At 41.6% G+C, this 27593-nt stretch overlaps 1 protein-coding gene across 1 annotated transcript in view; it reads right to left on the reverse strand.

Moving 5' to 3' along the window:
- Window positions 1–27593, reverse strand: part of KALRN (kalirin RhoGEF kinase) — a gene marked incomplete at both ends in the record, with an annotated part of 437411 nt that overhangs the window by 98533 nt on the left and 311285 nt on the right. The window contains 12 exons of the mRNA XM_079539220.1: window positions 13551–13653; window positions 14786–14928; window positions 15615–15716; window positions 16076–16266; window positions 17452–17563; window positions 18114–18206; window positions 20809–20898; window positions 22516–22585; window positions 23290–23399; window positions 24285–24351; window positions 25288–25406; window positions 26135–26317. Coding sequence (XP_079395346.1) covers window positions 13551–13653; window positions 14786–14928; window positions 15615–15716; window positions 16076–16266; window positions 17452–17563; window positions 18114–18206; window positions 20809–20898; window positions 22516–22585; window positions 23290–23399; window positions 24285–24351; window positions 25288–25406; window positions 26135–26317 — 1383 coding nt within the window. The remainder of the gene's footprint in view (window positions 1–13550; window positions 13654–14785; window positions 14929–15614; window positions 15717–16075; window positions 16267–17451; window positions 17564–18113; window positions 18207–20808; window positions 20899–22515; window positions 22586–23289; window positions 23400–24284; window positions 24352–25287; window positions 25407–26134; window positions 26318–27593) is intronic.

Genomic DNA, 27593 nt, shown 5'->3' on the forward strand with positions numbered 1-27593 from the left:
GCTGCAGCACATTTCATTTGTAACCTGGCACTCAGCCCCTCACAAGCTTTTTTCCCAACTCAAATACACTTCCAGGAAAAAACAAGGTCCTTACTATGCTTACAGACTGCTGGTTCAAACTCCACAATGTCAAACCGAGCTTTCTTATGAACGCAAACTGCCTGGAAAAAAGGAGGACAGGGCCAATGTTCCTCTCAGGCCCCTTTGGGAGCAACAGCTGGCACTTCCCAACAGACCTAATGCCAGTCCAGATTTGCTCTTCATACAGATAAGCGCAGATCAGATCTTGACTTCAGCTCTGTCTCAGGCAGTAAAAACAAGAAATTTCATGACGAAAAACTCCAACACAGACTAAAAAACTCTCACATTTTGTTGTCTTTCAGTGGCTACATGAAATTGACTACTGCAATTGACTACTGCTTCGCTTATTTATTGCCCTTTTTCCAACAAAGCAAAATAGAAAAAACTGCTAGTTATCACAGTATGGGTCACATGTTGTGACCTTCCATCAGTTGTTCAAGATTCACAAAGCAATGTAGCAAAAGAGACCCAATCTATGGCAATTAGAGAGAAAAGCTAGAAAAGGGTTCTAGCTCTTATGATGGTACTTTATACTGTTTCCCATGAGGGAAGTCATCTCCACTAACAATGATTACAAATCACTGTGTATTGGGACATTACATCCCTTATGCTTGTTATAGAAATGAAAGTAGACTATTAAAATACTGCACAACAGCTTTGTCAATTATTTATCCTATTGAGTCAATTAACTTTAGCATTTACGTAGGGATGGGATGGGAATCTGCAAATTTATTAAATATAGCATTAAGAAAGGCAAAAGAAAGCCCTCATTCATTAAGATTAATTTTAGCAGTTTTTCCTATCACTAAAATACCAGGTTTTGTGAATGAGCTGTGGAAATAGCTTTGTTTTAGATTTGCACCCTGGGATGTATATCCTGGCTCTCCTCTCACACAGCCACACTGCTCTCCCTCACATCAACCACAGAATGAGCATCAGCAGATGGAAAATGAACTGTATATTTGCTTAGAAGACATCTGCTTTGGCCCAGCTTTTACTGGACTATTTTCATTCATTTATCTTTCACAACAACTGAAAGTGTTTGTTCAAAGACTGGAGGGCCAGTCATGATATTGCTGGACCAAAAGCCCAAACTGCCAATGGGTTCTTGAAGGACTGGAACTATTTGACGCTCAGGGTCAGGTATACAGCTGGTGTACAGCGAGGTGCTTTCACTGACCCAGTGGAACAAAATTCACATTTCTTCCTGTTTTCTTCCATTTCTTCAAATGACTTATCTTTTCTGCCTTGCATCTCTGACCTTAGCAGCTGCCTAGCCTGGTGCAACAGCTCTCCTCATCCCCTTCCTGCCTCTTTGTAGCACCACATAATTAATTGCATTTCAGCTTCAACAATGTTATCTTTTTTGTGGGCAAGGGTTTCCAAGTGCTCATAAATAACACATGGCAATCACAGAAAGAGAGGATCATAAAGGAGCAATGTGGTAAGCTTGAGAAAGAGTAGGCTTTTGAAGTCATTTCTCAGTTCTGAACTTTCTCTCCCAGAAAACAAAAGACTTGAAGGCCTGGTTCATAACCCATTGTAGCTTGGTTCATAACCTGGGCACATTGGGTGCTGCAGAGTAGCAGGGCAGGCTGCTGGCTGCCTTGGGGCACTGTCTGCACAGCAGAAGATCCATGGTGCCTAGGGGTGAAGGCAAAAGCCAGCAGTCGCACAGTGCTTTTTCCAATTTAAACTGAGAAGCAGATACAGAAGGTGCTTTTTTGCCTATCTAAGGAACATCCGTTAAATTCACAGGAAAATCAGCTCTCACTGCACTATCTGCAGCAAGCCAGAAAGCTGAACTTTCCCTGCATGTGTTTCAATTTACTTTCTTCTCTCCCCTCTCCCTATAGCTTTTACATTTCTAACTGATGATTTAGCAACTTCACTTTTAAAAGAACATCACAAGCTCTTGTTAAGGAAAGTGTTCCTCCCCTTGGGTAGACCCCTTGCTGTCCTCCTCTATTGACTCCTCAAGATCACACAGCAAATATCAACACTGGAAAACTTTTAAAAGTTATAACGTAAGCCCGAGATCTGTGGGTCACAGCTGGTTCCCACCCTTGATTCTTCCTGCAGCCTCGGCAAGCTGAGAAGGCTCAGCACCTCAAGAGACTGTGCCCTCAAGACATGACAACAAACTCAACTGCCTCTTGTGAAAATAAATAACAACCAGCCGGCAGACAGCTTTTCTCCATGAGAGTGGAAAATACGCATGTGTGGTCCAGGCATGTTCTTTCAATAATTGTTTATTTGCAAGTACGGCCAGGAAGCGATGCTGTAGTGTCAGGAAAAATGAACCCGGGGAGAAAAGGGGCTGTAGAGTTGTGCCATACGTTTCACACCCCTCTGTTTCTCGCCCACATGCACACTGGAGGAAGTTTGATTTTGATTGTTGGTGGTATTTAAATTAATGCAAGATACAAAGAGAAAAAATAAAGTTGGTCTGAATAGCAGCAGCACTGTGATTGGAAACCAAGGCATGGGGATGCTTTGGATATCTTTCTTATATGTAGGTTAGCAAGAGATGCATGCAATCTTTTGAACAGATTCCTATGAGCTATTGCACACCAGCACAACTCTCCACTCTTGAATCAAAGGTGTTCTTACAAATATTGGTTGTGATCTGTTTTCCCTGACTCAATCTCTTATGAAGACAAAGTTGTTTTGCAACACTTTCCCTTTGTCCTCTTCCCTCACAATTTTATTTCTAATATCAAACCTCCTGCTGATATCAACTTTGAACTTAGATGACCTCCAGTGTTTCCTAATGTCTTTGATCAAGGAACACTACAGTGTTGCACAGAAACCTGTTCATAACACTAATTTCTGATCTCACACAGTGTTTTCTTCTTTTATTGACAGTTATTCTGTGTTGTGCCTCTAAGACCTTCATAGCTGGAACTCTTCCTTTCCAAGGAACTTTGTAAATTCCTTGAACAAACCTGGCACTCTACAGCTAATAAGCATTAACCATACAAAAATGATGGATTCTAGAAGGAAAAAAAATCTATGCCAACAAAAAACCCCTTACTGTTCCTCAAGAGGGATATATTTAATGTTGTACAGCCAAGTCAAACAAACATACTGTAATCATCAGAATGAAACCTCAGAAACAACTGAAAACAACAGAAGAGGACAAATAAATATGAACTCAACTTGGAAGTACAGGAGGAGAATGATCAGGTTTAGATGAGGAACAACTTCTTGCTTAATGACTACAACAAATGTAGAAATTAAGCAAAAAAAAATAAATATATATCCTCTCCTTTAAATAGGTTCTGAATCCTGTTTGCTCCCTTCTTTCTAAGCCTACCACCTTCTATAATCTAGTGCCTGTCCAAGAATGGTTAAAGATAGCCCCAAAATACCAATAGACACTTCCATTTCTTCCTAAGTCCTCATTTTGGGGAGACTATGTAAATCTAGTCACTATAATGTATTCTATCAACAAATTTGCAAAAGCAGTATGACACTGAAACAAGACAATTTGCTTCACATCTAGAGCAGGGCTGTTTACAAAGTGGATCATGGACTTTTTAGATAGCAAGTCTCAGAAAGTGCCAGTGCAACATCACTAGATGTGAGTCCCAAGGCAGCCTTAGGGATCATCTCACCTGCCCTGGGCCATAGCCCAGTATTGGTACTCTATTATTATTACAATAATTTAATATAATTTAATTTAAAAGAATGGCAATAAATTTTGTTTCTTTGAAAATCACAGTTGTTAGGCAACAACTGGTCTGGTCTCACTTTAGAGCTGAAAAAACAGGACCACACGTCGTTCAGAAACATCCTGTGTTTGAGAGATACCACATTCTCAGTGAATTTGGAATATCTGTTATATCTGCTAAGACAACCTTTAGCTGTGTGCCTTGTGCCTATAAGGGGAATTTGTTCATCAATGGAATCTGATTTTCATGCTGTTGAAAAGAAGGGAATGGAGATATCAAGTGGACAGCCACAGAAATTGCCCTTAAATATCATATCTGTCATTATTTAAAATGGCAAATTAAAAATACAGGGGAGGTACTAAGGAAATATATGCTGGTTCTGCACTGAAGAAAACAAACCCATGAGTGCAGACACTGTTCATACACCATTGTTCATACACCATACACACTGGAAGGAACAGCCTTCTTTTGGGGACATAATTGTGTCCAAGTATTTTTAGAGCAGAGGTCCCACTGAAGTGCAAGGACACTTTCAGAAACATCAGAAATATATTTAAAATACATGGCAAATTTCTTAGATGCCTTTTATGAACTTACTTCCTGGGAATATCAGTTAATGAGCAGTAAGATTTCTGTTCCCATGGATGCCACTGATGTTCCAGGTTTCCAGGTGTTTATTCACTTTTGTCCATGAAATGAAACTACAGACTGCTCCAGAGTCAGCAGGCTCTCCATAGGCAGCAACTCTCCGTAGGCAGCATTTTTTTCTTTTGTTTTCAAAGTGCATTAGAAATAATCACATTGGGATTAAAGCTTATTTAATGTTATATGATTAAAAATATGATGCTATTCATCTCACTTTAAACGTCTTTTGAGGGGAGAAAGAAAGAATGCCCTGAAAAGCTTGTGCTTTATTCTTTCCTTTGTTTTGGCATTGCTGTATTTCCACAGCGATGAAGCCAAGGTGGATGAAGCACTCAAATCTCTGGGAAATTTCTTGCTAACGTTCAGCTACTGGATTAAAAAATGGGATCTGAAATTCATCCAGTGCCATTGTTTCGGTTGGTTGTGGGGGAAGTTGTACGGCCACTCAGTGCAAAAAGAAATGGATAAGGCTCCACTGTGTGGTTTGGACTTCAGACAAAGTTCCCTGAGCAAACCGTGAAGTACGCACAAATTTCATGTTGTTTCAAAAGGAGCTGTTCATGTTTTTCTATGCTTTTCAAGAGAATCCGTACACCTTTTCTAAGAAAACTCTGAAACAAGACAGCCTGCCTGTAGAGCTCCCTCCACCCTCTGCTCCCTGAACACTTGCCGGCAACAACAGAAAACAAATGTCCTTACCCTCAGCAGCACTTGGACCTCTGACAGGTCACTTCTCAGAGGTAAACCTCTTGATCATCTATCTACTTGTTACATTTAGAAACGGCTGATGGAAAAGACAGATAACACATAATTCAAGCTAGGATCAGACCTGGCTGAAAACCAAAGCTGGAAAGAATTACTTTTTCCCTTGTTTTGAAATGTGGCTCCAATCCCAAATGCATTTTTTTCAGAGTTCTCAAAGAAACCAAAAGGCCAAGAGCTCCAGGTCTGTCCTGCGAGGTCTCTGCTGTGGGCAGCGCCAGTGCTGATAGCTGTGCTAAGGGAGCTGAAGATCCTGTGCTATGTAAGTTAGAAATCCACAAGTGCTCAAACCAAAGATTAAGTTATCCCAAAGCAGAGCTTAGGCCAGACCCTGTAGAGCAAGACATCAGAGGCAGCTCCCAAAGCCTAAAGAAATCTGAAGAAATTAACACTGGAGAAATGTCAGCTCCTGGCTGAACAATTTATTTCCTTGATAAAATAAACGTTTTGCCCCTACATGACAGTATCTTACAAAGAATTAACAACTATAGCTAGTGAGAACTCAGGAAGGTTAATTACGGTGCCAAATTGCTTTATCTCAGGACCTCCCTTTCTATCATGTCTTCCCATTTCCACATGTGAGGGCAGCAAGAACTCAACGGGACCATAACTCACTTCTCTTTTCTCCATCATATCTTCACAGGAAGAACTCACTTAACAGTCAGCAGTCATTTTCTGTTACACTAATTTTGCTCTCAGCACCGTGATTCATCAGCCACTATAATGGAGCAGCACTCCAGACAAGGCACTACTGATATAAGAATGTAACTTGCCTAGATAGGATCACTGCAGAACAACCACTATACCTCCATAAGTGAGACCAAATTGATCCCTGCCTTTCTCCTTCAGAAACTCACAATTGCTAAATTGAACCCAATTTACTGAGAAGAAAATACATGATTCAGGGGGAGAAATCTCTGCAAGTCAATGCCCAGCCTTACCTGTCAGACAGCTCTGTATAGATCACCTTTTATTGGGCTCCAGAAAAGACAAAGATGTCTAAAGAAATACACTGAATACTGTACTTAAGTGACTATCTGCCTTACCTCCCAACTCCATATTCTCATGATCGTGCTTTCCCTTGCCTCTGTTACAGCCAGAATTTCTATCACACCTTACAACCTCCTTCCATCAACTGCAGCATACAGCAGCCATTAACCACACTGACAGTGAAATGTGCCGCTGAGGGGCTAATTTGTATTCAGTCCCACTGCTCAAGTTCTGTAAAGGCTTCAGTCCAGAGTGATACCTCCATTGATCTAAGCAGTGCTGAGCGATTCTTACCCCTTGGTGTAGCCCCTCTGCTGCAGCAGGAAGGCATCTCTTTCCCAGGAACCTGCTATTACTAAGTACCAAGATGCTTTTTCTTTTTTTTAATCTGCTTGTTATGCCAGTTCCCTTGCTGAGAAACTAAGTAGAAATTAAATTGTCAGCTCAGTAAGAATGCTCTTGTTAGCAGAATTAATTAATGTCTGCATTTGCCTTATGGTATTGTCTTAATTTCTCCACTTCTTTAATTCCCCCTCCAAAAATGTGAATCTCTAATTTCTGTTCTGTGTTTGGATTTTCTGTATTTGACAAAATAATGTTTTATATTGGCATATATATATATTTTGGCATATATACATAATATATATTTTTAGATGTGTTTTCCTTATGTTTGTGTTCTCATTTTAAGACTTCACTGGGATTTTTTTTTTTAAAGGAGTATTATTATTTCACTATTTTATGGCAAATGTTTTCATTTGTTTGAGATTAAATAAGAGAAGAAAGAATTTATAAACTTCCTACTCACCATATTTCACGTCTTTGCAAGATGCCTCGTTAGAGAGGGATCTTTAGTTTTTCCACTTCAGATTTAGGCACGCTTACAACTTAATTCCTGAATTAATTTATGCTAGGAAGAAATGATTGACCACTTCTTACTGCAAATGTTAAAGTGGTAACTAATAAACTTAGTGATTTCTCCTATATTCTCCTTGTGAGGGACAGAAGAGGTTTCCACCCATAGTGAATGAGAGGGCATTTCTGTTTGCTATCTTCTTATTTATTTTCAAGTCAGCACACATTAACACAAGGTGTGTTTCCTGGAACTATTGCCTATTTAGGACAGCACGGTGGTTATGGGTTGACTGTTGGACTAGAAGATCTTGGTGTTCTTTTCCACCTGTAATGATTGTATGATTCTAGGACTCCTAGACTAGGACTAACCACACGGCGAGCTGCAAGAGCTCCAGAAAGCTCTTGGAATCCATTGACGATAGCTTTCTGGTTCAGGTATTGGACAGACCGACCAGAGGTGAAGCGTTGCTGGACCTGCTGCTCACAAACGCTGAGGAGATCATCAAAGGTGTCAAAGTTGGAGGCTGCCTGGGCTCCAGCGACCACGCCTTGGTTGAGTTTGTGATCTCAAGCGATGTGGGCCTGGCAAAGAGCAGGATCAGGACGCTGAACTTTAGAAGAGCAGACTTCAAGCTACTCAATGGATTGCTGGCCAAGATCCCCTGGCGCGCCGCCCTCAAAGACAAAGATGTTGAGGAGAGCTGGCTGCTCTTCAAGGATGCCCTCCTGGAAGCACAAGAGGTCTCCATTCCTCTGAATAAGAAAGTGGGCAGGCGAGGTAGGAAACCGGCATGGCTCAGCAAGGACCTGCTGAGAGAACTGAGGGCGAAGAAAGGGGTGTACAAGCTCTGGAAACAAGGCTGTGTCACCTGGGAAGAGTACAGGGATGCTGTCCGGACTTGCAGACGTGGGATCAGGGAAGCCAAGGCGCAGGCAGAACTGAACTTGGCAAGGGATGTGAAAAACAATAAGAAAACCTTCTACAGGTACATTGGCCAGAAGAGACAGGCCAAAACGGGTGTACCTACTTTGGTAAATTTAAAAGGAGAACTGGCTTCAACAGATGAAGAAAAAGCTGAGGTGCTGAATGAATTCTTCACCTCGGTCTTCACTGGTGGCCAGGATTCTAGTCTTTTTCACGTCCCTGAGCCCTGCATCCCCAAACCTCTATGTGGGGACCAAGGAGGTAAATCCCTCCCCACTGTAAGGGCAGAGCAAGTCCGACAGTGCCTCCTTAGACTGAATGAATATAAGTCTATGGGGCCGGATGGCGTGCATCCCAGGGTCCTGAAGGAGCTGGCTGAGGTGGTTGCCGAGCCGCTCTCCATCATATTTGAGAAGTCGTGGCTGTCAGGTGAGGTCCCGGACGACTGGAGGAAGGGTCACGTCACTCCCATATACAAGAAGGGGAGCAGGGAGGACCCGGGGAACTACAGGCCGGTGAGTCTCACCTCCGTGCCTGGGAAAATCATGGAACAGATCCTCCTGGACAACATGCTCGATCACATAAAGAATGAGCATGTGATCCGAGACAGCCAGCACGGCTTCACCAAAGGAAGGTCATGCCTAACTAATCTTGTGGCCTTCTATGATGGAGTGACGGCATTGGTGGACGAAGGGAAGGCGACCGATGTCATTTTCCTGGACCTGAGCAAGGCCTTTGACATGGTCCCCCACCACATCCTCATCTCCAAATTGGAGGGAAGTGGATTTGATGGGTGGACGACCCGATGGATAAGCAATTGGTTGAAAGGCCGCAGACAGAGGGTGATGGTCAATGGCTCTATGTCCAGGTGGAGGCCGGTAACAAGTGGTGTCCCCCAAGGGTCTGTCTTGGGACCGGTGCTCTTTAACATCTTTATCAATGACATCGATGAGGGAATTGAGTGCACCCTCAGCAAGTTTGCTGACGACACCAAGCTGAGTGGTGCGGTTGATACGGTGGAAGGAAGGGATGCCATTCAGAGGGACCTCGACAGGCTGGAAAGCTGGGCTCGGGTGAACCTAATGAGGTTCAACACGGCAAAGTGCAAGGTTTTGCATTTGGGCCGGAAGAACCCCAGGCACCCGTACAAGCTGGGAGGAGTGGTCCTTGAGAGCAGCTCGGCAGAGAAGGACCTGGGGGTCCTGATGGACGAGAGACTCAACATGAGCCAGCAGTGCGCTCTGGCAGCTCGAAAGGCAAATGGGATCCTGGGCTCCATCAGGAGAGGGGTGGTCAGCAGGAACAGGGAAGTGATTGTCCCTCTCTACTCGGCTCTTGTGAGGCCCCATCTGGAGTACTGTGTCCAGGTGTGGAGCCCTCAGTACAAGAAAGACATGGAGATTTTGGAAAGGGTCCAGAGGAGGGTGACTAAGATGATCAGGGGGCTAGAGCACCTCCCCTATGAGGACAGGCTGAGGGAGTTGGGCTTGTTCAGCCTGGAGAAGAGAAGGCTGCGGGGCGACCTCATTGCAGCCTATCAATACCTGAAGGGAACCTACACCCAGGAGGGGAGTAAACTCTTCATAAGGGCTGACAATAGCAGGACTAGGGGAAATGGATCCAAGTTGAAGGAGGGAAGATTTAGGTTGGATGTTAGGGGGAAGTTCTTTACGAGGAGAGTGGTTAGGCCCTGGAACGGGCTGCCCAGGGAGGTTGTGGATGCCCCGTCCTTGGACGTGTTCAAGGCCAGGTTGGACGGGGTCCTGGGCAACCTGATCTAAATGTGTATGTTTGGTGGCCCTGCTAGGCAGGGGGGTTGGAACTACATGATCCTTGAGGTCCCTTCCAACCCGGGTGATTCTGTGATTCTGTGATTCTGTGACTCTACGTTGGTGTACAGCTCTACAGAACTCAAGCCCAAATGGATCAGTAGCATCAAAGAAGAGTACAGAGGATCAAGTTGCTCCTCGTAACTGTATGATTTAGAAACTTCCAAGGAACTGAGAATGAATACCTCTAATGGCATGCATTGTGACTCTTAGAAATGATAGATTTTTAAGGAGGGAAGAGAGCCTGGATTCTTGGTACCTTAGCTTCCTTTGTAACAATGTGAAGTAGTACTACGTGCATCAGATCCTAATTTCTGCTTAAGCAATGATATCAAAGGGAGAAGGCTGTTTTGCCTTGATTTGAAGCCTTTAGAGAAAAGAAAACCCACTTGTAAATGATTTGTTCTAGAAGCCTTAACTCAAAAAGCTCCCCTCATACTAATTACCTCCAATCAAAAAGCGTTTATTCTCAGTTTTTATATAATACCACCAATGCAGAAGAGGTCAAGATCTCAGTCTCATGACTTCTGAAAGATGAACTGAGTCCAGTATCTAATGGAAGAGATAAAAGTAGATCATGTATGTTTATTTTTAGAGAGTAAAAACTTTTCTGTTCACATTTCAGTGCTTTTTTCTACATCCAAAAACAACCCGGAGAAACAAGAGCAGCTCTCCTCAGCATACTACAAAAGCTGACAAAAAAGGAGCTATTAGAAGATGGATCAGTATCGCCAGGACCAGCTGTTTTACAGCCAATAGATCAATGGGCTTAACAAATGAGGATGCCCTGCATGCTAACATTTTCTTTATGCAGTTCCCCACTGCTTTGAATCCAAATACAAAGATTGAAATCCTGTCTGCTGTGAGCTGAATAAGGTGAGGATTTCTCCTGAAGGAATGGTTTTTAATAGCACATTGAAGAGGGTATGCTGTACAAAAGCTGTCTGGTCTGCCTTTTGGAAGAAGATGAAGTTTTTGCGTAGGAGGTTCCCTACAAGCTGACATGGCTGCTCAATGGAAATTACACTTACTCTAATAGTATTTGTTATCTGCTGATTCTTTAACACCAAGTCACGTTCATGAACCAACTTTTTCCCTCTTTATAATACTTTCTCCCAAAGGAAAATCCAAATAATTGTTTTTCAAGCCATGAGATATTTTAGGTTACAGATTGCATACAGACAAATTCACAGCATTTTACATGTTATCTCTTTCACAATGGTGCAGAGCTACAGATCTGGTATTTAATGAAAAAACAAAAGTTACAGCTCAGAGAAATTACCTTCAATGTAAAAAAAGCTGCTCTGCATTCTCATCTGTATCCTGCATAGCATTTTGTTACAAACATAATGTTTGGAAGAATTCTTGCCTGCCCAAATTCATAATCCAAACAAATAAGCAATGCAGTGTGCTCTCAGATGCAACCTGTGAGTTAATACCTCGGTGTTCCTAGTGCAAGATCACTCTGCTCTCAGCCTGGCACACTGCTGGCACTGCCAGGCTCTTTGCCTGTCCTTGTTAGTGAGGCTCTGAACAGCTGGGTCTTGTTAAAGGTAGGAAGGAAGTTTCTTCTGGCTCCTCTGGATGGAGATATCAGGGGCACTCAGGGCAGTCACTCAAAGTCTGATTTAGAACTTTTGGGAATAACTCTTCTAACAAAGCTGCAGTTCGAGAGATAGGAAAATTCCTATTTGCTGAATACTTCACCTATCAGTGCTGTTATCAGAACCACACAGGTTAATTGCAGTGTATGTTATAAAAACTTATATCTGTGCTGAGAGTGAAGGCAAGATGCCTCCATGCTGTTTCCATGGGAAGTACAAACACAGCTCCATCTGTCATTAACTGGGGTAACGCTATGTAGAAAACTGAGAGAATTGTCAAGGAATGTGGAAAGTTTGCTTTCCTTGGAGCAAAGACCTGGCAATGCAGCACTCTAGGGACTGAATTCTCCACAGCTTGCTGGCACTAGCATCTGTGACAGTATGAAAGGGGCTTTAGCAAGAGCTGCCTCTCTGTTGGAGGATGCTACACTAGTTACTCAGATTCAACAAAGCACATACATCTATATTTAAGCTTTAACTGTACACTAGAATTTGCTTCTGTTCAGTAAAAGTACATACAGATACATGAATACAAACAGCCTTACATCAGCAAGTGAACAGATCCATCTTAAAAAAGTAAGATGATCCAACCCTTGTGCTAATTTAGCCTTTCCCCGGTGGTAACAAATTTTTGCCTGTGTGATTTGTTTCCCAGTTTACCTCCTGCATGCCTTTGCCTTTCAATTCAGACAAGATCATTGTGTAGGAATTCCTACAACCCTTCCCAGCCTTGCATCCTGAAAGCAGCTGTTGCCATGATGGGCTGCCTTTCAAGGTAGAGCCCAACTGTCCCTGTTGTTGTTTGCACTACAGATCTTGTCTGCAGCTACAGCACTCAGTGAGGAGTGACTTACCCAGACCTTGCCTGCTACTATAACTCATGCAACTGAGTCAACGGTCTTGAGGCAAATCAGCAAATCTTGTGCGTAAAATTAAGCATAAACTCAAATCTCCTAAGCCAGGGCCTCTTTCAGGAATGATAAATGTGAAAAACATGGAAAAGCAGGGTGAGTCCACGTGGATTAAAGACGTAAGAACGTATTTATTCTGCATCAGACAAAGTATTTGCATGCATTATGGTGTCCTTTGGAGTAATACTTTTCTAATGCACATTGCTAGTCAAAAACAAACAAAAAGAAGCAACAACATGGAAACATGCTTTTAAGATAAATAAGTTAAATACAACAGGTGATTTATTTGCAGTTAACTCAGTTAACTCCTAATAATTCCTCTGAGTTCAGCTTTCAAAATAGCCACTGCACAGAAAAGTGTTTGTGAACTTTCTGACCATGAACACAAATTCTGAGTTTGAGAAAATACCCTTCTATCCTGAGAAAGTGGCAGCATAATTAAAGGCCTGACAAGCAGATAAATCCAAAATGATTCTGCAGAATTCATTCTTTTGCAAATTCAATATAGTTTCACAGCAACACAGGAAGAGAATGTGGATATTCTTATTACATTTGACAAAACTCATAATCATATTTGAAGTAAGCTCTTACTAATAGCCCATTTACTCTGACTACCAGCTGCTAATTCAGCTGAAGGCCACAGCTGGAAGTATCAGGGTGACAAATTTGAGTCAGGCCTCCTAATAGAGGAGAATCTGGACTTAGACCATCTGACACATGAAACAGGGACTACATACATGCCAACAGCATGCAGCATTCCAACAGAATGTCGCATGTCTTGGGGCCATCCATATGTTCCTCCATATGTCTGTGAGGATGGGATCCAAAATCACAGTCTCTGGAAAGAGTAGGTCTCCCAGACTCTCAAGGTACCAGCCAGGATCCCAATTTTGCCATATTAATGCACCTGTATTCCCTCCAACAAAGTAGTGATTATAGCTCAGAGGGTAAACATGGAACATAACCATTTGCTGATTCAGAAGATGGATCCCACAAGGCAAGTTTTACTAAGGAAAAAAAGATTGCTCTGGGCTGTATTTCTTCAGAGCCAATTCAACTTCAAAAGACTTGCAGCAAAAGAGACGTTACCATGTAAAACAGCAGTACTGATGAGCATCTAGAAAGAGACTGGATTTTAATAGCCTTGCCTCAGAGAATACAACTTTCGACTCAGTAAAAGACAGGTTGCTATATATTATGTCTTCTATTCTGCTTTTCACTTACATGTTTTGGGAGACAATTAGCTGCAGCATATTTTCACGTTCCAGTCCTACCTTATCGCTGTCCACTGTATTCTGTGATGTCCTGGATGCAATGGAAATCGTGTCAGGTTGACTGCTTCCATCTCCTTGGCTGTCTGCATCATCTACTCCATCTCTGCAAAAGAAATAACAGCGAAATGACTGTGCTTACTTAACGAAACACCTTGTAATGTGCATAACTTTATAGGTGGATTTGAGAAGTGCAGAGTCAGCGTGCCAGAGTTGGCTTTGTGCTAAAATTACCCTGCTGATACAGCCCATGCTGCTGCGTAACTCCTAATTTAGAATGATGTCACCCTCAGCCGTAGGGTTGGGATTAGCATGTAATCACAACCTTAGTTGCTGGAAACAGGCTAGTGGTTCCCTGCATATTTACAGCACAGAAAATGCTGGTGTTCAGAAATAGCTCTGTAATGAGGGTGTCAAGTAGCATTTTTTCCTTGAATTAGATTTCTGCCTTCACCAAAACCATGCAGCAAGCAGAAGCTGTGTGTGGCACAAAAGGAAGGGCCATTTCTCGTCTCACGAGAATCACTTTTTCTGGAATTTAGTATTAACAAAGAAGATATCCAAAAAAACGTGAATAATGACAGTGTAGAGCCTAGGTCAGGCTCTTGCTGGTAGCCTTACTTGCTCTCTCTTTGAAAATCTCAGTAATACAGCCCACAGTAAATGGCTGCATGATAACATTTGACGAGGAAGGGGAGATGCTCCAATTACAAATGGCTTTTGGGAACACCAGCTTGACAACAAAAAAACTGTGCCTTTATATAATTTCTGTTTCATCTGGGATTGACCAAAACAATTTAATATTTCCTCCCAGGCTGAAGTGAATTTCATATTTCATGACAAAGCACAGATACTCCACTCTGGTAATAGAATGTCACAATGAGCTGTGATTTTAGTTGTCAAACAGTTTAAAACACCACATAGGAAAAAAAAAATCTGTTAATACTCAAATCTGAAAAAGTAAATTCTACTTTGGGAAAGAAACATAACCTTAGACTCTGAAGAAGTTTTTACTGTACATTTCTCTCCAATACTTTAGAGTACTAAAGACCTTTGTATGAACATCATGGAAAAGCTACTTTTGCCAAGATAACATAAAACAAGCAAGGATGATGAAAACTGCTTTTAACTATGGTCAGAAAACACAAATGAATCCAGTAAAAAACCCACAAACAATACATTGCTATCATTTTACAAATCTCTAGTGACTTCATGTTGTGTGCAGCGACTGAGGTTACCTTCTACTGTTGTTTCGCTGCTTTGCTGGTGTCTTGGGGAGCTGAATTGGCTCTTTCAGAGCTCCTTTCAGATGGATAATTCTTTCTTGGATGACTTCTCGGATATTTTTGATCCATTCCTGCTTTGTTTCAATACTTGATGCCTAAAGTTCCACAAGGCAGAAGGACAGACACTTTATCAAATTCCCAGTATATCACCTCCTCTGAAGAATACTGATTGGCTGATGAAAATGCATAATTAACTTTTTCCTCTCTGCTGTATTGCACCAACTACTGGAATACCTGGGAACCCCAGGAGAACTGAGGGTATTTTACCAGACCTACTTGGCAAGCAATAGCAAAGCAGCTAAGCTCTGGATATATTTAATGCTAGTAATGCAGCATGCTATGTGAAGGGGAAATAGGTTATCAGTGCACAGCTGGGATTTCCTCAGACAAAATAACTACAACACAAATTCTTCATTAGAAACTCACTTGGCTGAAATGGCTTTCAGCTCTGGAGGGTTGAGGAAATTATTGACTGCTGATATGCCCAGCAGCATAGGACTAAGAGAATTACACCTCCCAGTCCAACACCCTGAGATGTGCCTTGCATCAGCATACAGCTGCTCAACCTGGATTGCAAGAGATGCTATTTCAGCAAGGCTGCATAACTGCACTGTCTTCTTTCATACTGTGGTCTTGGAATCAAATTGCTCCTCATGCAAGCTTGACCCCACCACAGACATGGAAGCAATGAGGAGGGGAGAAACTGACCTTTCACTTTAAGGCTCCTGAGGCCTCAACTAGCAGCTGTAAAGGCAAAGAAAACAAGTGCGAAAAGACTTACTTTTAGCACTGTTTTATTGTCTGAGGATGGTGTTCGTCCAGACCACAAGGCAAATTTACAGGGATCTCCTTCAACATGTTCAGTCACTCCCAGTTCTGAGGTCTAGTGTGGAGGAAAGATGATGAGAGATTTCATACAGGTTAAGCCTCAGGAGTTGAGAAAACTTTACATTTATAGGGGCAAGCAGGGAATGCAGGATAGAAGGCACAGAAAATCATCACGGGGTGGCAAAGAAGAGCGAATGGTTTGACTGATCCTTGTTGCGTTTTCCACACACTCATCACATCTCACTGTCCCAAACACTTCCAGACTCACTGCAGGTTTAGCCTCCCACCGGTCCCAGGGCCAGCCCTTTCAGGTGGCGTGAATATTCCCACCCAATGTGGGGACACATACACCATCTCCCAAACTCTACCTCAAGAAATGCAACAACCACATTATTTCTCTTCAGCCACACCTACCAGTAACTTGTTCTTGTAAACATACTTTGTGTGTCCTGAAGAATCTTTGATCTCCTTGCTAAACACCAAAGAGATTTCAAAGAGAAACAAATGCCTCTCACGGCCTTTCCGAATGAGTGATTTGGGATCCCACACTTGGAAGGAATCCTGAAGAATCAGCTCTCCCTGGACATCTAGATTCTCATCAAACCCTAAATAGAGAACACAAAACACACTGGTTAACACCTAACATAGTATTAGTTCTTGGTGCCAGTAATGCTCAGGAACATCAGAGCAAGGAAGACTTGCAGTAAAAGGGTCTTTCTCTTCTTTATATTCATAAAAGACATTTATGGGCACCTCCTGCCCCAGAGAAATTATTTTTTTGCTTTTGTTTGCCCACTGCCATGACATAATTATCCTACCAGAGGCTATTTTTCTACTATCACATGGTGCTACTCATCTCAAGGGAACAAGTTACTCAAGAGCTATACTGGAAAACCACAGTGAAAATCATCCTCAGTACATTCTGACCCACACTGGATCAATTCACACCCAAGCAATTGTAATCACCTGGACTTCCTGTGCTGCTTAGGTACCTTTTTTTGGTTTTTTTTTTCTGACCCAAGCTAGACATAAAATCTTTTTTCTTTTTTTTTTTTTTTTTTTTGCCAAGAAAATGCTTTAGAGACAATAAATCATTACTGTCCTGATTAAAATGTTCAAATTTCAGAAATACTCCACATATCAAAAAGTCAGTGAAAGGCTTAACTTTTGGGCAACTCTTTTTTTTTTCCCCCTGTAATTTTGAAATGCTTTATGATCGGTTATTTTATTTATTTATTATTAATCTTTAGGCTGATTTCACCGATGTTTTGAACCACAAGATGTTTTGACTCAAAAAACCAGAACTTCTTCTTTCGAAATATTGAGATAGTATTTAGAAGTCATAGAAACAGTAAGGTTGGAGAAGACCTCTAAGATCATCTAGCTCAACTATTCACCAGCTAGAAATACTGTCCACTAAATCATGTCCTCAGTGTCACATATCCACAGTTCTTGAACATGCCCAGGAATGGTGCCTCTACCACCTCTCTGGGCAGACTCTTCCAGTGCAATGTTTTAATCATTGTAATGTAATAATCATTGCAGCCATGATTACAGCTATAGAAATAGTTTCAGAGGGGTTTTTTGTTTCATTATGTAGGAAAATTTTCAGCAAATAAATATGTATGTATATAAACATATACTAACTACATGTATACATAAGAGCTACCTGAAAATGATGATCAGCCAACAGGACTGCTACAGTCAATCTGTGCTAACTTTCTAAACAAGGTACAAGAAGGCTTAATTCACTCCTAAGGTCCTTTTCTGCCCCAGGCACCCATCTGTACCTTCCAGCATGCTGACATGCATTGCATCATTAGCTTTCTTGGGGACACTGAGCATCACTTCCAGACCATCCTTGAGTTCCCCTTTGCCTTCCTCACAGCAGGTAAGCAGTTCCTAAGAAGCAATGCAGAACACCTGTAAGCAAACTGACCAACATGCTGGCTTTATCTTAGACCATGTTTTTGGTATGTAGACTGCAACATTGCAACCATGTCACTAACAGTGACAGAATAAAGCTGGACTGCACCCACTGTGGATGCTTGCAAATAACAGGGATTGAATGGAAATAACTAAGAAGCAAGACAGTGAGGTGCCCTCGAATGGGAGCTCACTCAGAGGGTTTCTGGGCAGTTATCCAGCTGGGAGCAGGCCTCCAGCAGCCCCTCAGCACAGTGCAGGCTGCATTACACCCAGGGTGGGTGAGCTCCTTCTCGAAGGAGGTTCTGAGGAGCAGCCCAGAGGGGTGAGGACTGAGAGCATGCATAGGCCATCCCGGGAGCTTTGGTTGTTCTCTGCAGGCTTGCTGAGATACTCACAAGGCTGTAGTAAGCCTGTCATTGCAGTAACCTGGTGTAAGGCACAGAGTTGTCACTGCATTGGAATTTAACTCATTACAACTGCGAGCTGCTCTGCATGACCCAATTTGGTCAGCTCACTAAGGTACCTTCAGGAGGAGTTGGTATTTTGTGATCCTCTGGACAGGCTTGATTAAATAAGAAGAGATAGAGTTGGCCAGACCATGCCTTTGCTGAATTTCCTAGAAGAGATAAAAGCAACAATCAGTTACGGAAAATTGTTAACCCCCAGTGAGACAGAACCACCCAGAACTTCAGCTCTGTATCTCTCTGTAGCTTTTTAACTCTCTTCCAGCTCACATGCAGTGAGAAATGTGGTTCCAGAGAAGTTGGCAACAAGCTGTGGTGTCTCCTTTGGCCATTCAAACTGCAGGAGCACTCCGCAAGTTTAGCTGATGCTATGCTAAGCAAGCTACACAGGCTTTAATTTATATATGACTTATCTGTCAAGTCAATTGGTTCCTCTCAGATATGAGGGCTGAAAGCAGAGTTTTAACGTTCAATTAAAATAAAGAGACGAAATTAAATTTCGAATTAAATAAACGAAATTAAAGATGAAATTAAATTGCACAAGTTGGGTGCAGTTTAGCTGTCTAAACATAAGAATCTAGTGCCATCCAAAAGCCCTGCGGTAGCTGAAATATCCACATGGGAGCAGCAGGGTTGACAGACCTGTTGTGCTCCGAGGTGGCAGCTGGGGCCAGGAGAGATTCTTATGATACCTCTGATAGCACAGAATATTTCTGAATCTCAGCCAAAATGCCTGTTTTGATCACTGTGATTGTGATTGTGAACTTCCGGAGACATTGATACACAGTGAGGTCCAGCAAAAGGCCCAGCTGCCTCCTGCAGCTGGTTCCACTTTGACAATCCCACGAGATGCTATTGCACACATTTGGCCATCTAAAGGATGCTCTTATCCCTGGTGCCCTATAGGGGCAGGCTGTGTGCTGAAGCAGAACAGACCAGGATTCCTTGCCCTCTGCCAGGCTATCTCCTGATACTATGGGAAAAGATGAGACTTATCTGCAGCGAGAGGGTAAATTTTAGTTTGGAAAGTTTATAAGCACAGCAAGATCTGTAGGGAGGGAAAACAGCCATCTTTATCTTAGAATACAGCTATAGAATAAACTAGGCAAGTTCTCAGAACATCCCAGCTCCAAAAGCACTGTTGCTAATTCTCTTCACAGTTTCAAATGAGATACATCACTTATCTTTGCTCCTTCCCCTAATGAGCTAACCCTTGAAATGAGCCCTGCAGCCAAACCTTTTCCATGGACTTTATGAGTTCAATCAGACTGCTGGGACTGTTTATTTTCATCTCAAACCTGCCTTTATATGATGGTTTAAGCAATCTGGGAAGATTTTCAAGCAGGCTTCATGCTGAGGGGCATTATTCTAGCTAATTCTCTCTTCATCAGGGTGTTTTGGGAAATTCCACGTTTGGGAAAAAAAGAAAGCCATCCTGCCATTTGACCACTGCTACTCTAAGGTGAAGATTAGAAGGATCTGCCATTACTCTGCACTACCTTAGTCACTTGGTCTGAGAGCCTACAGGAGTTTTTGGCAATAATCTGCATTCCCTTTTTACATAGGCACTACAGAGTAGCCCTCCACAATTCCCACCAGTGAAAGGAAAACATAACCTCCTGCAAAACACTAGATGCTAACTAATGAACACTGTGGTGTCTCCTTTGGCCATTCAAACTGCAGGAGCACTCTGCAAGTGTTGCTCTTAAGCAACATCAGGAAGGTTTCTAGCCCATACATAGAACTAGAGTGGAAAATCTTAGCAGAAGAAACACCTTGGCACCCCTAAGGATCTCACCCCTCCATCACTTCTCCACCACCATTACAAACCATTCAACAGGCTCAAGCGCCACCTCCTGGAAAATCCATTTCGGTTCAATTCTGCTTAAATCAGTAATAAGGAAAAAAAAAAAAAATCTCTTCAGGCTCACTTGAGCTCTTTCTGTGTTTAATTGAAACGCTCTGATCACTGACATAGACTAAACCCAGAGGAGCTGATTCGTGTCAGCTGCCAACCACATTACAGGTTGGATCCTGCTGAGAGGTTACATTTGTAAAAGGATTTTCAGTGCTTTGGAAGAAAGACATGAAGTGTTTCTTTTTTTTCCTTTTTTTCTTCTTTTTTTTTTTTCCTTTCTTTTTTTTTTTTTTTCCCCCAGGAAAACAATTACCTAAAGCTATAAGCTAACAGATAAGCAAGGGAAAATGAATGAGGCTCTAAAAATCAGAGGGAAAGCGGTCTATAAAACCAGGATTAGAGCCTGCAAATGTTTATTACCAGGTGTAGCATTTGTAAGGGAAACTTGTAAAGGAGACTGCTTGCAATTAGCAAGCAGTGGTCTCCTTTACCAGCACAATGAAGCAAAAGTTACTCAAGTGGGTAAGATTTGTAGAACTGGTGGACAGGATCTTGTTTTGGATTTCTGGTCATAAAATATAATAGGATTTGCTTTTCATTTTACCACTATACCTGGAAGCAGAAAGTATATCTAAACCAGATCTTTAGAAGTGATTTGGTCTGAAAAATGCATGAAGGCTCCTATAAGAATGCTGGTCTCTGCTAAAAGCGCATTGCCACATTGATGAAGATCACATATCATACTGCAGCCCATCAGTTTTCACAGCATGTGGTATCTGCAGCAGAATGGAAAACCCAAATGCCAAGGCACCAAAAGGAATCTGTTGCTCAGATGTAAAGATAAGGTGTTTCAGTTGTGGTATGTGTGCAGAAGAAAAACGGCAATAGCTGCTTACATCAAAGAAAGTCCCTGCATGTTCCAGGATGAGCTGGCTGGAGTCAGGCTTGTTTTTGCAGTAGGTGACATACATCTGAAATTTATCTGCCTGCGAAAACAAACATCAAGGGAAAAGCAAGATAAGATTTTTTTCTACCCTCACAGTCTCTCATTAAGGCTCTCCAGGACAAACACAAGTGATAAAACCCTAAAGCAATGTGAGAATTATGAATTAATACTTAGCAGCAGTTCATACCTTACCTGAGCAGTTCTGAGGGAATGAGGTGCACCGTATAACAGCTATGGGAAGCTTTTTTTTTAAACACTTGTAACGGAAGGAAACCTAGAACTTTAATCCAGATGAAAAATAATTTCTGAGAGCCCTGATGAGGTTGCACAGATTGTATCTGAATGTCAGAAGGTCTCAAACCCCAGTCATGAAGTGTTGACTCTAACACCTATTTGCAGATAAAGCCAGTGTGGAAACCCTGAGCAAGAGCTCGCCCAGCTCAAGCAAGCTGGAGCCAACACTTATGATTTCAGGCTCAGATCTGTGATGGTTGGCTCAAACTTGCCACTCCTACCTGGGTTCAGACTTTAACAGCTCAAACTTTATGTTGTGCTAAGAGAGTTTTGCATTTCATTTCCTAATTTATTTATTTTTAAGAGGAAATTAAAAGCATCTGTGTTGTTCTGCCTTACAGCAGCTTTGTATTTATTCAGTGTGGGTCTCGGGGAGAGGAGGATGGACCTCTCTGATTAGTGTAACGTTTTCTATAGCAAGTATCTAAATAACAAGACCTTGCAATTAGGCACGCAGTATTGTGTGTATGCCTATAAGCACACACAGCGCTGAACATGTACTCTTGCTGAGATGATGTGGTACAATCTTGAAAGTGAAGATTTTGCACAGAATTATATGTAAATGTTTCCATCTTTCATAAATATATAAACTTCTTCATTGTAAATAATATTTCTGAATCAATTTAATCAGTATTTATGCCATCTTTTGAAATCAAAAGCCCATTTGAAACCACTCAAGCATGCTCATTGTTTTGGTAAATGAAAATGTTTTATAATGACTTCAAAAATTTTAATTCTCAGCTTTATAACACAAATAAAACCAGCAATGAAAACATGAAGATGGCTGACTTGTCTGGCAAACTTCTTGAAAAGAGAATGGTTTTCATACAGATAAACTACTGTAACCTCCTGTGCCCATGAAGACTCTTAGCATCAAGATTTCAAAGCCCCGTTGGAAATTTTCCTGGCAGTGGGTAATGGAATGAGAGAGTACAGTGGCTCAACAGTCTGACACTAATTTCTGAAGGAAAATGATGATAAAAGAAGATGTTCATGCCTCTGTAAAGGTCTCAAGCATGACTAAGGAGAGTAGATGATGATTTCTTCCTCTCAGGGCCCTTTGCAAAGGAACTAATGTCACCCCTAAATAGACATTTGGTTTGACAAAATCCTTTTAAACTGGTTGTTAAATCAGCAGATTTAGGCACTGTGTTAGGTCAGTGCAGGATGAAGAACAGGTCTCCAGAAAGCCTTCACACTACTGCTCAAGAGAAAAGCTAAGGAAGGTGAGAGCTAAGGAGGAAGCAGTTCTTGTTACAGACCTTGTCACCAAGGAATAACCTTTGCACCAATTCTCAGCTCATTTCCATCTGTGCCAGAGGAATTAATTTGAGTAAATAAAGAAAAGCAGCTGCTTCATTACCCAGGTGACAAAGCAGTGACCCACATCCTCAGGCAGTTGCTCATATTTCTCGAGTTCTTTCAGGAAAATGCTGAAAAAAGAAGACACCAATGTCATTAGTTACAATCAAATACCCAAGAGAAGCAAAATGACCAGTGAGATCAGTGTTAATGATTGGTAGTTGTATCTTGATTACAAGGCTAATCAAGTGTGCTGCCAATGGAGAAACTGTGTCCTTGCCAAGGCATGCTTTGCTATTTGAGCACAACCGTGCCCCACTCAACTACAAGGAAAATGTAACAATCCTTAGTAGAAGTCATTGTGTTTAGGAAAACAAACTGATATGGAAGAACCAGGCAGTGAATCTTCAAAAAGATCACTCCTTATGTGCTTCTGCACCAGAAGCGATAAAACTTAGGTGCATCCACCAAGATCTCATTTCACCAACTGTAAAACTGAAGGCCTGCTGTCTCAGAGTCCTATTCTTTTGCAAAGCACAAATACTGTGCTGTGAGATGAAAAGCACTTATAGGACTACAAACCATTGGTGTAATACGACTTCAACACTGCTAATCAACTATAGGCAAAGTTTAAACAAAGATGCAATTCATTTTTGTAAAAATAAACAAAACAAGGCATCAAATATTATTTTGCATATTTGGATCAATTACTTTGCATTCTGATGTGCATTGTACTGCAGGCATTCACAGCTGACACCACATAGATGTATAAGTATACACATGCCTTTAGTTTCCTTAGTCAGTAAACATCAACAAAAATATTAGGAAAACTTACTTGTTATGGAAGTCATATATCTCCTGAATATTGCCAAAGATGATGTGTTCTTTATTAAGGATCCCAGCGGGTATTTCTTCCACTCCACTTGTCATTTCCCAAAGGTAAGTCTGGAAGACATCAGCAAATCTTACCTTTGAGAACAAATGCAGTGCAAAAGAATAGATATCCTTGTTTTGCTGCCAAAGGTATGGGCTGACAAGGGAACTACGCACTTTGAGATTAAACAAATAAGGTAAAAAAAACAGATGTTCCAGTGTCACAAAAAGCTCTCCAGAGAAATTCAAAGTGCTAAAGCTGAGAAGTTGTCTGAGACAAAGCAAAAACATGTCAACAGCACCTGTCCTTGCTGTCCAACTGATGTTGTCCAAGAACTGCAGGCAGAAACAATTGAAAGATAAACTGGATTTGCCACTTCAGTAGCATTAGACACATAAAAATCTATTTGAAACTGCAGGAATATGAAAGCTGACAGATTTCACTAAAAATGCATGCCTTTTGCCCTGAATATCACTGTCTCCTTCAGAACTACCTCGTTGAAGAGCTAGGTAAGTATTTGACTGTACAAATCCAGCTCTTCCTCTAGCTTGAGGCAATCTCTAGTTTGAGATGATCCAAAGTAAGAGATTTAAATTCTTAAGGAAATGCTGCATGACTGAAAAAAGCCTAGAATCCAACAAATTTCAGGTCAATGCACAAACTGCTCTTTACTGAATTCCAGGACATTGCTCTTACTCTGTGCAGGATGAGCACAGCTTTGCAATTCAAGGCACATCAGGTGTCCCCAGAAGAGCAGACTTTAGAGGTATACATGGGGAGCACAGCGTGTAATTCTGCTATGGGGTGACAGGCTCCCTCCACTCCCACTCAGCTCCCACCGCCAGTAGGACATGGCCCTGTGGCCAGGCACTAATGGTGGGTACTGTCACACCACCAATGCAAAGGATACCATGCCCTTCCTAAAAGTACTGGGCACTCTCCAGGCTGTAACTTACCTCTAAACATTCATGTAAGTCCCTGACATAAGCTTTTTCTGTCTGAAGAAGTTCAGCCATAATGAATCTGGAAAAAGAAAGTATTTCAGGTGTGCTGAACATTACAAGCAATGTAATGAAGAGAAAACACAGCATCTTCCTGTTGTCTTTAATGAATCAATGGACTTCCACTCTAAACCTTCAGCTGCTTCACTTTGCACCATTCAGTTCAACAAAATAAATATCAGTTAATACTCTAGTTCCTTGTAGGGTTATTTTTTAAACAACTTTTCTGCATAAAATTCTAATCAGTTGTATTTTTGCAAACTGAGGAGTGATTTACTGTCTACGTGCCAAACTTAAATAGCCAGCTGATTTTCAGTAATTTTTTTCCATGAAAAAAAGAGTTGAGATTCCTCAACAAGTCCTGTAACTTCACTACTATGCAATCGTAAGCCACCCTGAAACATGAATTTCAGCAGCAACACTGAGGATTGGCAGACACAGCTAATTTGAGAAGGCTACAACTTGGTATCCAAACCAATGGGAACTCCAGCAACCACATTTGTAGTATCTCAAGCTGGGTGTCCCAAAGTTCAAATGCTCAATGTTTTGAAAATGTGCCGTTGAAGGACCAAGTGTACCACTGCCTTCTGAAGGAGAAATGGTACTGACTACTTCAGAGAGATGAGAAAGTCACCATGTTCATTGTAGCTGTCACATACAGCCAGAAAGAAATCATGACAGTGAAGTATCTCAGTGGTACCAAACTCTGATCAAAGTGCTCATCTCATTCCTTTCCCTTTCTAGAAGTAACCTCTGATCAAAACCAAAAGAAAGTCAAACTGTATGTTCTGAGATTCTCTTGCCTACAAGTCACAGCTTTTGCTCAACAACTGTACATATATCTCAAGAGCTCCACAGCTGGAAAGAATGGGCTGTCATCCCATTCTAGTCATGCAGATATCACAGAATCACTTTTAGATAATGTGTCATGGCACTCTCAGGGAGTTTTGGGACATACTCTTTCTTTCTGGCTGACTTTCTTTTTTCTTCATTGACTTCATGATTTGCATCTCGCAGCTTTACCTCCCGGTCTGACAGACTTGCTGGAATAATATCTAGTTCGAGGTCCTTGTTATCCTAAAAGCAGTAACAGAGCAGACTTTAAGTCCATTGTAATCTACTGTTGTGTAAAATGCATCATGGTTGTGAGATTAAATGCATAAGAAGGGATAAAAGGAAGCGGTCAGTAACTGTTTAAACCAGAAACTCAACAAGGAAGAGCACATTTATCTCGAGGGTGTGAGGGAATTGATTCATCTTTGATACTTTACTTTGAGGGTGACTGATCAGCAGGTTTTTAAGTGTTTTTGCGGCCAGGAAATAGCATGAGGTTCTTATTTTTGTTAGTCTTGTATTGCTCTATTTCACCTAGCAGAGGTTAGGAGGTTGGTGACCAATTTTACATTCAGTTAAAGGATGAGAGAATGGAAACTTACAGTCAAAGCCTGGGTCTAATTCAACACAATGGCATGGAAGTAATATCTATGGTTTATGCTAAAATTAATACAGACTTTTATTCAAATAATATGTTCTCCCTGCCTTCACAGTAGCTGGATAGTCTCCTGGAGAACAGAGCAAGCAGTTGTACAGAAATTCTCTCTGATCTCCATCTGACTCCTCCTCCTACCACCAGTAAGTCACAAAAAACCTTTTTCTCATCAGAAAAAGCAGTCCTGAGGCCGACTAGATTTTAAGTGGTTCTAATATACACATGATAACTTGCAACACTCATTTCACGGCCTTCTTTTCCCTCTGTGACTTTCAGATCTGGTACAAAATCTCAGAAGGACATGGACTTACAGTACCTCTGTATTGATTCCAAGGGCTTTCTCCAGGGAGTAGCGGTATTTCCCCATCCTGAGAGAGAAGTCACGGTAGCGTTTGTCAACGGTGGTGACCCACTTCCTGATTTCAGTGGCGTGTATATGTCCCTTTTCTACAAAGCTGTCAGCCAGCTGGATGAGGAGCTTCACTTTCTCCTTTGTTTGCTGCCCAAAATATGGTCCCGGTTATGTTACACTACCATTATTTCTTTTAATTCACACGGCAATCAGAAAGAACTCACAATTTTATATCTGTTATTAAACAGCATCTGTACTTCAGATCATGCAGAATCAGATGCTTTAAACTTTGCCCGGTAAAACATAAAAGGAATGACATTTTCATAAGGACAGTTACGTAGCTGCAGGAGATATAGAAAGTCAAGTCATTTGAAACCACACGCAAACACAAAACATGCTGGAAGTTAGAGACATCTCCTCATAATCAAAAGCTTTTTAGGCATTTTGTGAGCCTTGGGATAGAAGACAGGATGTTAAAATTACACCTCATAAAACACACCACGTTACTTCGAATCTGTACCTAGGTGGTTTTGCAGACATGTGCAGGCAGGTCATTAACACACTGTGCATCAGGCCAGGAAGGGAGTCTGAATCACTACTCTCTGCATCAGAAACGTAGTGCCAGTTGGAGCATTACAAAGTAAAAGATGCCTGAACTCCAAAACATACATCGAGCCCCCATAATCTTCCTGAGGTATTTTCTATTCCATTTGGGTCTGACCACCTCCTAGTCATCATGGCTTTTCATACTGAGGAACTTTGTGCAGATCTGGCACAATGGGTAGTCATAAATTTTAGCATAGATTCCAAATCTACTGAAGGTACCTGAACTCTCTGCTTAAGCCAAATGAAGTACAAAATGCTTATAGAAAGAGTTATCAACTGTACGGATTGAACTCCAGCTGCAGTACACATGTTAATTCTCAAAAGTGAAAGGAGAATCAGTTGGATCCCTAGAAATAGTGGTGTGATGCTCTTTGCCAGACATGAGACATGCTGTCAAGTGCTTGATGTTACCAGCAATCTGGCCACAAATGGACAAGCACATGTTAAATCCATGTTTTCCTGAGTTTAGTTTCGTGTTTGAAACCTTATAGAAATTTCAATGACAAAATAAATTAACAGGAGAATCAGAGGCCATCCTAACAAATAAAGTAAGTAGTTAAGCAAAGCTATGTATGGAGGAGTAAAAATCTGACTTCCTGTCATATGAAAGGGTGTCTCATTTCCAAAAGCTATTACTGTATTTGCTATCCAAACATTTGTTTTGGCCAGAAAGTACTGGGATCAGAAGGCTTTCAGTTACAGCTTACATTGAGAATATCATCATCTGGAAGTGACTTGCATTTACCAGGTTGCACGTGGCCTTGGGAAAACTATAGGTCAGCAGTCTAAGAGTGATTTATCAAAGCCCAAGGGAGCA

This window comes from Tetrao urogallus (assembly GCF_951394365.1).
Source record: "Tetrao urogallus genome assembly, chromosome: 8".
Classification (NCBI taxonomy): Eukaryota; Metazoa; Chordata; class Aves; order Galliformes; family Phasianidae; genus Tetrao; species Tetrao urogallus.